Source organism: Gadus macrocephalus, chromosome 4, assembly GCF_031168955.1.
Source record: "Gadus macrocephalus chromosome 4, ASM3116895v1".
In the NCBI taxonomy this organism is placed as follows: Eukaryota; Metazoa; Chordata; class Actinopteri; order Gadiformes; family Gadidae; genus Gadus; species Gadus macrocephalus.
Window position 1 is genome coordinate 32,751,399 of NC_082385.1, and position 12,393 is coordinate 32,763,791.

The 12,393-nt window shown below is 46.0% G+C and overlaps 2 protein-coding genes and 1 long non-coding RNA gene across 3 annotated transcripts in view; 2 read left to right on the top strand and 1 right to left on the bottom strand.

Moving 5' to 3' along the window:
• The window catches only part of LOC132455451 (uncharacterized), a 31,247-nt gene extending 19,595 nt beyond the window's left edge, over nt 1–11,652 (bottom strand). The window contains exon 1 of the long non-coding RNA XR_009525250.1: nt 11,516–11,652. This is a non-coding gene — a long non-coding RNA (uncharacterized LOC132455451). The remainder of the gene's footprint in view (nt 1–11,515) is intronic.
• The window catches only part of LOC132455344 (protein NLRC5-like), a 227,474-nt gene that overhangs the window by 184,339 nt on the left and 30,742 nt on the right, over nt 1–12,393 (top strand). The window contains exons 27-28 of the mRNA XM_060049154.1: nt 6,035–6,208; nt 7,453–7,626. Of these exons, the coding sequence (XP_059905137.1) occupies nt 6,035–6,208; nt 7,453–7,626 (348 nt within the window). The remainder of the gene's footprint in view (nt 1–6,034; nt 6,209–7,452; nt 7,627–12,393) is intronic.
• The window catches only part of LOC132455346 (NACHT, LRR and PYD domains-containing protein 5-like), a 132,662-nt gene that overhangs the window by 70,980 nt on the left and 49,289 nt on the right, over nt 1–12,393 (top strand). The window contains exon 11 of the mRNA XM_060049158.1: nt 839–955. Coding sequence (XP_059905141.1) covers nt 839–955 — 117 coding nt within the window. The remainder of the gene's footprint in view (nt 1–838; nt 956–12,393) is intronic.

A 12,393-nucleotide genomic window follows, 5' to 3' on the forward strand; every position in this document is an offset into this window, starting at 1 on the left:
CAGGCGAAACCGATCGAAACGGTTTCGATCTATCCGGTTTCGGAGTATCTCCGTAAAGACGGAGTCAAGTGAAACCGGGTAGATCTGTAGAAACGCTGTAGTACACAAGCCAGGCCCATAAGGGGCGCTGCTTCTGCTCCAGAAATCTTTGTTGTTATGAGTTCTGAGACTCCGCAGGCTTAACAGTCATTGGCTAGAGGGTCGAGGGATGGGGCGATGACTTCATGGTTTACGGTTTCAGTCGGTTTCAGGCGTCCACACGAATCCAAAATGAAACCGGGTAGATTTGAAACCACCTCCGACGGTGGTTTCAGAAGTTTACGGTTTCGGTCAGTGGAATCGCCGGCTTCGTGTGGACGGAGGCCCGAACCGTACAAGACCTTTGCGGTTTCGCCATGAAATCGGTTTCATGTGGACGGGGCCTTAGTAACAGCTGTGTGTGTGTGTGTTGTGAAGCCCAGAGCAGCAGGAGAGAGCAGACTCCCCTGGACCCAGCTGTGTCTCCATGAAGAGTGACTGGTCTATGGATAAACCTCCTGAGCTTAAAGATGGACGCCCCTCCAGAGAGGAGAGGTAGGAGTTTCAAACAGACGATGAAAACAGACGGGTTTGTTGTTATCAGACTACTGATACTGATGTTTACAGGTCAGGAAAAAACAATAGATTGTGTGTGTGTGTGTGTGTGTGTGTGTGTGTGTGTGTGTGTGTGTGTGTGTGTGTGTGTGTGTGTGTGTGTGTGTGTGTGTGTGTGAGACGGTTGTCCATCTCAGAGCTCAGCAGTGATACATCATGACTCCATCATTACTCTTAGTAACAGCTGTGTGTGTGTGTTGTGAAGCCCAGAGCAGCAGCAGAGAGCAGACTCCCCTGGACCCAGCTGTGTCTCCATGAAGAGTGACCAGTCTATGAATAGACCTCCTGACCTTAAAGATGGACGCCCCTCCAGAGAGGAGAGGTAGGAGTTTCAAACAGACGATGAAAACAGACCGGTTTGTTGTTATCAGACTCTACTGATACTGATGTTTACAGGGCCCAGTTTACCGAAAGCATCGTTAGCCTAAGTGGATCGTGAAGTGCGTCGTACGAGCATCGTACAGTTTTCACATCGTTTCCCGAAAGCATCGTTGGGTAACGAACGTCGTGAAACCGCTCGTAGCTAACGAGGACTCCAGGGGTACTTGTAGGATGCTAAGAGCATCGTTAGCCTACTTTAGCCTCAGTGGCGTCACCAGCGGACATTCCTAGTATTGGATGCGTTTTATTAAAACACATCCAATACCACGGAATGCCAGCTTGAGCCATTTCGCAACCAAAAACAGTGGTTACGCCGATATATTATTCATAGACTACTGTTAGATTTAAACAGCAAAGATAGAGACATGTTAGAAGTCAACAACAACATCATTTATTGCAGCAATTAAAAATTCCAAAAATACATGCGCAGCCGAAATGTACCGATCAAACGCCACGTCACAAGGCGTATAATAAAATCAAATGATTCCATCGCTCTGGTTAAAATGTCCTCATATTGATCAATGACAGAAGACATCGGCTACTAGACTTGCATCATGCTGAGTCCAGCGGGTGGAGAATTTCTGCAGGCGTTTTTTGTTGCGATTGTTTGCATTAAGCACTGTAGGCGCTTCGGTGAGGCTGTGATGAAATCCACTATTTATTGGACCCTGTCTAGACAGTAACGAACATCCCAGACCATAGTTAATCGCGTTTGTAGTCTCCACTCAGACGTGAACTCATTATTGCGTGCGGGTGTCTTCATTCATAAAAAAATGAAAACATTCGGGAGTACGCAATAATACAAATGATTCTAAAGAGGTCAGAGACTCCGTGCGCAGCCCCCCCTTCCCCAGTGAACCAAGAAACCCCGCGCCGTGACGAACGGGGGATTAGACCCCCTCGGTTTGACACAGGAAACTTGAGGTAAGAAGGTGAAATCGCCGGGCGTGCCAAGCTGCGACCGAACCGGCTCGGCAGTGTAGAAAGACCTATAGCCAGGGTTGGAGTTAGGTGGGAGGCAGTGGGAGCTGAGCTCCCATAAAGAGAGGTCTGGCTCCCATGAAAGCAGCAAACTCAAACATCTGTGGGGGTCTCTGAAAATACAGCCGCATATTATTGTAATTACAAAGAAAGCTATTTTCCCTTCCACATGCAGAGTAATATTGACGTTAAGTGGGACAATAGAAGGGCCCATGCAGGTGAACGGAGCGTTCCACGGCATTGAGAAGAGCCGTGTCATGATAGCCCATATATCATAGCCCCCCCCCCCCCCCCCCGTCAAAATTCAGCACAAGTCCGGTACGGTCCCTCCCCCCCGTTAACAACACTGTGTGTGTGTGTGTGTGTGTGTGTGTGTGTGTGTGTGTGTGTGTGTGTGTGTGTGTGTGTGTGTGTGTGTGTGTGTGTGTGTGTGTGTGTGTGTGTGTGTGTGTGTGTGTGTGTGTGTGTTCTCTACAGACACCAGGAGAGGTCAAAGGTCACCAGTGCTCAGTCTGTACAGCAGCATCAAACAGAGCTGATCAAGGTGTGTAAATGTCCACCAAGTCATCTGACTTCAGCTCTACATGAACATCAGAAAGCATCTCTTGTGGTGCTCATCGTCTCCAGGCTTCCCTCTTTAGACCAGCGGGACGTGAATCCAGGACAGATGCTTCTGATGTCCTCAGTGAGTTCAGAGTAAAGTCCTCCTTGATGTTTGTTCTGTTCCAGAGGGCTGAGGAGAACGCACACGCTTTCCTAGACAAGGAGCTGAAGAAGCTCTGGAGGGATCTCTTCTCAGATTACCCACAATGCTCAGAGGGTCAGAGGGAGGAGGAGGAGGTGGATGCTAAGAACGAGGAGCAGAGGAGGCGCGCCATAGAGGGAGTGGTGGACATCACAAAGCTCTGCCTGATGGAGATGAACCAGGAGGAACTGGCCGACACACTGTGGGGCGGTAAGAGACTCTTATTTTGAAAACAGAGGAGACAATTATTTTGAAGCGCAGAAGACTCTTATCTTGAAAACAATGAAAATGTATATTATAAAGAGTAGTATGAGACTCTTATTTGTTCTGTTCAGACTAAATAACATAATACAATTTAGTGTTAAGAGATTTCTTCATTTATAATTCATCAATGTGGAGATATCTTTCTTCTTGGGGGTTTAATGGTTTGATCCAGATACGAACGGTTATTGTGGGTCGATCAGGTTGAATGGTTTGATCCAGATATGTAGGGTTATTGTGGGGGTATCAGGTTAAATGGTTTGATCGTTATGCAGGGTTATTGTGGGGGTTTCATGTTAAATGGTTTGGTCCAGATATATAGGGTTATTGTGGTTCGATCAGGTTAATGGTTTGGTCCAGATATGTAGGGTTATTGTAGGAGTATCAGGTTAAATGATTTGATCCAGATATTCAGTGTTATTGTGGGGTATGAAGTTAAATGGTTTGATCCAGATATGAAAGGTTATGGTGCGTCCATCAGGATAAAGAATGTTAAACAATAAATGCCAAATCAACAGCAGAATAACTATAAGTGGAATAAGTGGAAGAGATGCATCACTATCTTGTTATATCAGCATATGAAGTTAATTTCAACTGATTCACTATCATTGTTATTATCATTAGACCAATGATTTTTCTGTGTAAATAACAAACAAAAAAGAAAAAAATATGTATCCATTCCTTGTTACGACCAGCTTCTCGAACCACAAGTAAAGAAGTCAGTAAATACTATGAAGTTGATCATTTATCAGGAAATATTAACATGCTTCAAGTGATGTCACCATCCACTATCTGATGTCTTCTCTTCATTCCCATGTAGGTTCTGCTGCTGTTGAGTGCCAACATAAAATCAAGTCTAATTTGAAGAAGAAGTTAAAGTGTGTGTCTGAGGGAATCCCTAAAGCAGGAAATCCAACGGGTCTGAATGACTTCTACACAGAGCTCTTCATCACAGAGAGAGGCAGTGGAGAGGTCAACAAAGAGCATGAGGTCAGACTGATTGAAACAGCTTCCAGGAAACCAGCCATGGAGGAAACACCAATCAACTGTGAAGACATCTTTAAACCCTTACCTGGACGAGATCAACCAATCAGAACAATAATGACAACTGGAGTGGCCGGCATTGGTAAAACCATCGTAACACAAAAGTTCACTCTGGACTGGGCTGAAGGCAAAGCCAACCACGACATACACTTCACATTTCTCTTAACTTTCAGAGAGCTGAATTTACTGAAAGAGAGAGAGTTTAGCTTGGTGGAACTTCTTCATCACTTCTTTATTGCGACCAAAGAAGCAGGAATCTGCAGATATGAACGGTTCAAAGTTCTCTTCATCTTGGATGGTCTGGATGAGTGTCGACTTCCTCTGGACTTCCAGAACAACCCGATCTGGACTGATGTCAAAGAGCCGTCCTCGGTGGACGTGCTGCTGACAAACCTCATCAGGGGCGACCTGCTTCCCTCCGCTCGCATCTGGATAACCACACGCCCTGCGGCAGCCAATCGGATCCCTGCTGAGTGTGTTGACATGGTGACAGAGGTGAGAGGGTTCACCGACCCACAGAAGGAGGAGTACTTCAGGAAGAGATTCAGAGAGCGGACGCTGGCCAACACAATCATCTCCCACGTCAAGAAATCACGAAGCCTCCACATCATGTGTCACATCCCAGTCTTCTGTTGGATCACTGCTACAGTCCTGGAGGACATCTTAAAATCCCAGACAGAAGGGATGCCCAAGACCGTGACTCAGATGTACAGCTACTTCCTTTGGGTTCAGTCGATACAGGGGGACAGGAAGTATCATGGGAGAGCTGAAACTGATCCAGACTGGAGTTCAGAGAGCAGGGGGATCATTGTTTCTCTGGGAAAACTGGCTTTTAACCAGCTGGAGAAAGGCAACCTGATCTTCTACGAGGCAGACCTGGCAGAGTGTCACATCGATATCAAAGAAGCCTCAGTGTACTCAGGAGTGTTCACCCAGATCTTTAAAGAGGAGTGTGGGCTGTACCAGGACAAGGTGTTCTGCTTTGTCCATCTGAGCCTCCAGGAGTTTCTGGCTGCCCTTTATGTCTTTCTGTTCTTCATCAACGATGGTGTCAATCTGCTCTCAGAAGAACCACCCACCTCTGGGGAAGATAAACTCCTCCTCCTCTACCAGAGTGCTGTGGACAAGGCCTTACAGAGTGAGAACGGACAACTGGACTTGTTCCTCCGCTTCCTCCTGGGCCTCTCTCTGGAGACCAATCAGATTGTCCTACGAGGTCTGCTGGGACAGACAGGAACTAGCTCACTGACCAATACAAAAACAGTGTCTTACATCAAGGAGAAGATAGATGGAGATCTCTCTCCAGAGCGAAGCATCAACCTGTTCCACTGTCTGAATGAGCTGAACGACCGTTCTCTAGTGAAGGAGATCGAACAGTCCCTGACATCAGGAAGTCTCTCCAGAGATCTCTCTCCTGCTCAACTGTCAGCTCTGGCCTTCATCCTAGTGACATCAGAAGAGGAGCTGGACGTGTTTGACCTGAAGAAATACTCTGCTTCAGAGGAGGGTCTTCTGAGGCTGCTGCCAGTGGTCAAAGCCTCTAAAACATCTCTGTAGGTTCACTAATAACATGTATTACAATACACACTACACAATATAAATATAACTGGAATATAAGGTTAAAATAATATGCAAAAATCCCTGTAGGTTTATAACAACATGTGTTACTGTTCTACTCATAACATAATTAACATACTAGTTATATTATACATAACATCTCTTTTGTCCTATGGACGTATAATGTATTGCAGTACACGTAAGAGAATATTCAGAACAATAGAATATAGAAGAAGTATCCGTTCAAAAAACATTTTCAATCCCAATTAAATAACTATTTAACATTTAACATTGAATATATAATGAAATTGTATACATCTAATTATTTAGTAATTTTTGGTAAACTAATAACATTCTTCATTATGGAATAACTTAAAGATTTCTGTTGTTTTGATCGCAGTTCCTAACATGTTGTGTTCATTGTGTGTAAAGGCTCAATGGCTGTCATCTGTCAGAGAGATGCTGTGAAGCTCTGGCCTCAGTTCTCAGCTCCAACTCCTGTTGTCTGAGAGAGCTGGATCTGAGTACCAATGATCTGCAGGATTCAGGAGTGAAGCTGCTCTCTGCTGGACTGGGGAGTCCACACTGTACACTGGAAACTCTCAGGTCAGTTTCACTCAATGTGCAAAACAGTTACAAATAAATGTTAAAAGTCAGAGTTATATAACTAATCTTATCTCAGTACCTGTGATGACCACATTCAAGACTTTCATATCATATAAAGGCTACCCCTTGTTGTTGAGGTGGATATTGAAATCCATCCATATGCTTGCAAATCTTTCATTATAAATATAAACCCAAAACATAACGATAGTGTCCCCCCCCCGGATGTTGATGGTAGAGAGCAGGGTGAAATATAGGGGGTCCTGGGAGGGTCAGAGACCCCTAGTTGGATGCCTAAGACCTCCTGAAAGCCACAACAGCAACATTTTCATAAAAATGATTTGAAACCTGCAATAGTCAAACAAAATATATTTTTAAAAGCTTAATATGTCCAGTATTCATTATTAAACGCACACAACATATATTCACACATATGAATAGGTTTCAGAAAGATATTTTTAATATTGTGTAACCCGGGTGAAGAGACTAACTTAAAAAGCTCTTTATGTATACAATAAGTTATTGTTGATATGGAGGATACATCAATAATTATCTTTTCATTATTAATATAAGTCAACTCTCTATAATTATTATTTTTTCACCTTGCTCAGTACATTTGGTTATATTGATGATATTTGGGTTCAACCAATAGGATTGGTTGATATCGAGACTTCGGGGTCATCTGGGGAAGGGTGAGAGGTCACGAGTGAGCGGGAAAAAGGAGAGAGAGGGAAGAGACAAAGGAGGAGAGTACTTTAGTCTCTCTAGAGATCGCCCAGCTAAATGATGTTTAGATATTTACTTCTTAGTTGTTTGACAGCTAAAGGAGTACGGGAGAGAGTTTATGTGGGGCCGGTTTTATTGGTGTTTCTGTTTGTGTCTGGGATGTTGTGGATGGAAACCTCAGTCTTCTCCACTCCCTATGATGGTACCGGGACTTTTTATGATGGTATAATGTGTATGTTGTATAACATTATTATTATGATTGTCATGTAGTCAGACAGTAAAGTGCGGTTTAGAGTCGTTTCATAAAGTTTAATAACAACCTATTAATAAAATTGAATGCTTAAGTGAAGTATAATGATAATTGTTGTTTGATAATTTAACATCTGTGTGAAATCTTTCTTAATATTTTAAGATCCAGGTTATTCATAGTATTTATTATTTCATGTATTTAAAAAAACTGTTTAAAATTCTCCTATAATTTAACTACAGTTCCTAACAGGTTGTGTTTATTTTGTGTGAAGGCTCAATGGCTGTCATCTGTCAGAGGAATGCTGTGAAGCTCTGGCCTCAGTTCTCAGCTCCAACTCCTCTAGTCTGAAAAAGCTGGACCTGAGTACCAATGATCTGCAGGATTCAGGAGTGAAGCTGCTCTCTGCTGGACTGGGGAGTCCACACTGTACACTGGAAACTCTCAGGTCAGTTATCAGCCTCTTCTTCAAACTGGTTATTCTAGCTTTCAGTAAGTGCTGCTCCTGCCTGATGCATTTCCGTTGATCTTTCCCTGCTGACAAAACACTCCCTGGCTCTACACAATGTTAGAACATGTGAAGAAACGGTCTTAGCGTACCAAACACAGCAGACTTCTCCTGACTCTAACCAAACAATATCTCATTGAGTTGTAGCTATTGAGAAAGGAGCATTTGTTTAAGATCCTGTCACATCCAAGTGAAGTCAGTTCTGCTGTCTGTGATGTCATCTCCCCACTTCCTCTTCCTGTTCTCAGACTCTCAGGGTGACACAGCTTTGTCTCCATGAAGTATCAATAAAGCTTTTACTTGTCTTCAATGTTGAATGAATACACTTTATAAATGTGGTTACTTTAGTAGAAACTGCTCTCAACCAGATACAATAAATTGTGTGTGTGTGTGTGTGTGTGTGTGTGTGTGTGTGTGTGTGTGTGTGTGTGTGTGTGTGTGTGTGTGTGTGTGTGTGTGTGTGTGTGTGTGTGTGTGTGTGTGTGTGTGTGTGTGTGTGTGTGTGTGTGTAGCTTGTCTGGCTGCCTGGTCACACAGGAAGGCTGTTCTTCTCTGGCCTCAGCTCTGAGCTCCAACCCCTCCCATCTGAGAGTGCTGGACTTGAGCTACAATCACCCAGGAGACTCTGGAGCTGTGCAGCTCTCTGCTGGACTGGAGGATCCACTCTGGAGACTGGACACTCTCAGGTATGGAGAGGACAGCTCACCACTAAGGTACAAAGTCTCCTTCAAGGATTCAAGCTGCCGCTAGATGAAGTGGTTTGAAGAGGCAGCTGTCACTCATGTTGTGTAGAACGTGATGAGACAGCAGATGATGAAGGTGAATGTTTCAACATGCTGCTCTCACTTTGTTTCCCCCCCAGTGTGGAGCACGGTGGAGTGTGGAGGCTGAAACCAGCTCTAAAGAAGTGTAAGTGTCTGTTTGATCCATCACCTCACACACTCACTATTGAGATGGAAAGTCCATCCACACAGCAGGAAGTGAGGTCACATCCTACTGGGAATGAAGATGATGGCTGACATCATGTATCTAACGTATATTAATACTGTCCACCATCACAGTTAAACCTGCTTGTATAAAACCCAGCAGGTATTACATTGTTACATTGAGGGGGGGCGACCGGGCTGAGGGGGGGCTGAGGGGGAGGGGGGTGACGGGGCTGAGGGGGGCGATGAGGGGGAGGGGGGTGACGGGGCTGAGGGGGAGGGGGAGGGGGGTGACGGGGCTGAGGGGGAGGGGGAGGGTGTGGGGGGATGAAGGGGCTGAGGGGGAGGGGGGGGGCGATGAGGGGGAGGGGGGGGGCGATGAGGGGGGGGGGGGTGCGGAGGGGGAAGGGGGGGTGACGGGGCTGAGGGGGAGGGGGGGGCCGAGGGGGAGGGGAGTGGGGGTGAAGGGGCTGAGGGGGAGGGGGAGGGGGAGGAGGGATGAAGGGGCTGAGGGGGAGGGGGGGGGGGGAGGAGGGATGAAGGGGCTGAGGGGGAGGGGGGGGGCTGAGGGGGTGCTGAGGGTGCTGAGGGTGAGGGTGAGGGGGAGGGGAGTGGGGTTGACGGGGCTGATGGGGGGGGGGCTGAAGAAGAAGAGAGAGAGCGATCACAAAAAGAGTCTGAAAGAGAATAAAAAGAAGAAGAGCGCAGGAGAACAGTACCAGTGATGATGATGATGATGAGGATGAAGAGCGGTTCAGCAGCTCATCATGTCTGGTTCTCCCTCAGATGCCTGTGACCTCACACTGGACCCCAACACGGCCCACAGACTCCTCTCTCTGTCTGAGGACAACAGGAAGGTGACGTGGGTTAGAGAGGACCAGTCGTATCCGGATCACCCAGACAGATTTGACTCCCAGCCCCAGGTGTTGGGTAGAGAGGCTCTGACTGGCCGCTGTTACTGGGAGGTAGAGTGGAGAGGAGGGGTTTGGATAGGAGTGACATACAGAGGAATCACAAGGAGAGGAGGGGGTGATGACAGCAGGCTTGGACTGAACAACAAGTCCTGGGTTCTTCATTGTTCTGATGGTCGTTACTCTGCCCAGTACAACGGTACACAGACAGTCCTCCCTCTCCGCCCCGCTGGCTCCACCAGAGTAGGAGTGTATCTGGACCGGCCTGCTGGCTCTCTGTCCTTCTACAGAGTGTCCCCAGGTGGAGGAGGGTCCTCAGACACACTGACACGCCTCCACACCTTCTGCTCCTCCTTCACCCAGGAGGACCTCCTCCCGGGGGTGGTGGTCTGGGGGGGGAGGGCGTCTCTGTGTCAGTTATAGACACACACAGCCCCCCCCCCCAGAGCCCAGGGAGGAGGTCCTGTGTGTCTATAACTTACCTGTACCTTACGGCTCAGCGTCCTCCTCCCGGGGGCTCTGGGGGGGGGGGGGGGCCTCAGCTGTGTGTGTGTGTGTGTGTGTGTGTGTGTGTGTGTGTGTGTGTGTGTGTGTGTGTGTGTGTGTGTGTGTGTGTGTGTGTGTGTGTGTGTGTGTGTGTAGTGTGTGTGTTAGTCAGTGTGTGTGTGTGTGCGTGTGTGTGTGTGTGTTAGCGTGCGTGCGTGCGTTATTCGATTGCCTGGTAACCATGGTTACTAATATTCACACTGGTTTCAATAATACATTTGATGGTATTTGCCATCTTTGCTGAGCAAGAGTTTTGTTCTAAAGTTCAGTGATTGAAACAATAATAGCCCGGGCTGTGGAAGTGTTCCGGTACCACTGTCATGCACCGACCCGATGTCAAGTGGACCGGGTGGAATTCACTGCGGGTCTCTCTTCTCATATCCATCTCACCAAAGATATTGTATTACTGTCCTTCTCAACACTCTCTAATCTCACTAAAAGGCTGGCAGCACAACACAGCAATAACGACGAGATGCGCCGTGCGTAGAGAAGATAGAATACCCAGGTTGAATTTGCAACAAATGATTCTAAATCTGCCCATATATGGACACGCCAGAATTGTTGCATCTGTGGCTGCAGGTAATTTAATCACAAAGAAGTATACTCTACGGGGCTATTTTCATCATTATTATTATTATTTTAATTTTTTTAGACGGCACAGCGATCCGGGGCTATTCCCAAAAGATCTGGGGCTATAGCCTCGAATGCTGGAATGCTGTAGCCTCGGATGGGTTCTTCAATCTGATTGGTAGTCACACTGGAGATTAGTTTTCCCCCCTTTTTCGGGGATAATGTTCCCCGTTTTGATCTCGGACGTTTGGTTCACTTTTTTATCCACACCTTGTGTCCTCAGCGTCTCTGTAAATTATAGTCTCTCTCGCTCTTGCTCTCGCTCTGAGTCTGATGACACACGTGAACACAAACATGCACATGTGAACACACACACACGCGTATATTACCACGCACACACATGCAAGCGCACACACGCATATATGAATTAACATAAAGACACACACATATAAACATACTATACTATATAGGAACCCAAACACGCAGGCACACAAACACGTGTATGTGAACACAAACAAACACGTATATATATGAACACACACACGCGCGTACATATTATAAACACTCAAATATACACGCAGACACACACATGCACACGCCACACGTTTCTAACATTTCTAATGTTTCTGATTGATTGGTGGTAAATTGTAACATTTTTATGCTACAATATTGTGTCTATTTTCAGACGTTAACAGTTTCATACTGCGGGGGTCTGATATCAGTTTATATTTTGATAAGCCTCACATGATGTAAAGCAGATTTTATATTATATTCGTAATGCAAGCGGTCGAAAAGCTATAGATCATGTTGTGATCACTTTAAACTGAGTATTGATTCCTTGTGTTCTGTGGGGAAAAACACAGCAGTAGAACACACCTGTTTATGATCAGTAATGTCTGTCTGCTGCTTCTATTGTTTGAGTCCTTGCGTTTATTGTGTTCATGTAAGGGACTGTTCTTCTATTGTTTGAGTCCTTGTGTTTATTGTGTTCATGTAAGGGACTGTTCTTCTATTGTTTGAGTCCTTGTGTTTGTGTTCATGTAAGGGACTGTTCTTCTATTGTTTGAGTCCTTGTGTTTATTGTGTTCATGTAAGGGACTGTTCTTCTATTGTTTGAGTCCTTGTGTTTATTGTGTTCATGTAAGGGACTGTTCTTCTATTGTTTGAGTCCTTGTGTTTGTGTTCATGTAAGGGACTGTTCTTCTATTGTTTGAGTCCTTGTGTTTATTGTGTTCATGTAAGGGTCTGTTCTTTTGTTATCCTGGTTAATAAAGCATAATGGTGATAAACAACTCAGTGGATCCTCTGAATGTTCTCTTGTGTTCAGCAGAGGATCAGTTTACACTTTAAGGTCGGGGGTTTACTGAATAAAAAGCACAACAGAGGCTTCGTCTACACAACATTAATAACCAGGACACCAGCAAGTGCATTTCCACCTCAGACTCATACGCCCGATGAGGGACGGAGCATGGAGAGAGTTCTAGAAGCGAGCCGACAGGAACCAGCCCAGCTACTGGCGTCTCTCCAGAGACGAGCCTTGCAGGCTGGTTGATGCACCACCTCCCCGTCTAACAGGACCCTGAGCGCCATGTTGAAACACACAGAGGTGTGTGTTTGAGGCGCTGAGCTGCAGAGGAGGAACCTCTCCTTCTCTGGGTGTGTGGGAGGGGGCAGTAGGATGGACGCGTTTGATAAATGAGTCGATAGTAAGATGTGAGGCCGTTTATCAAAGCCACGCTTCAGTCCTGTTATTG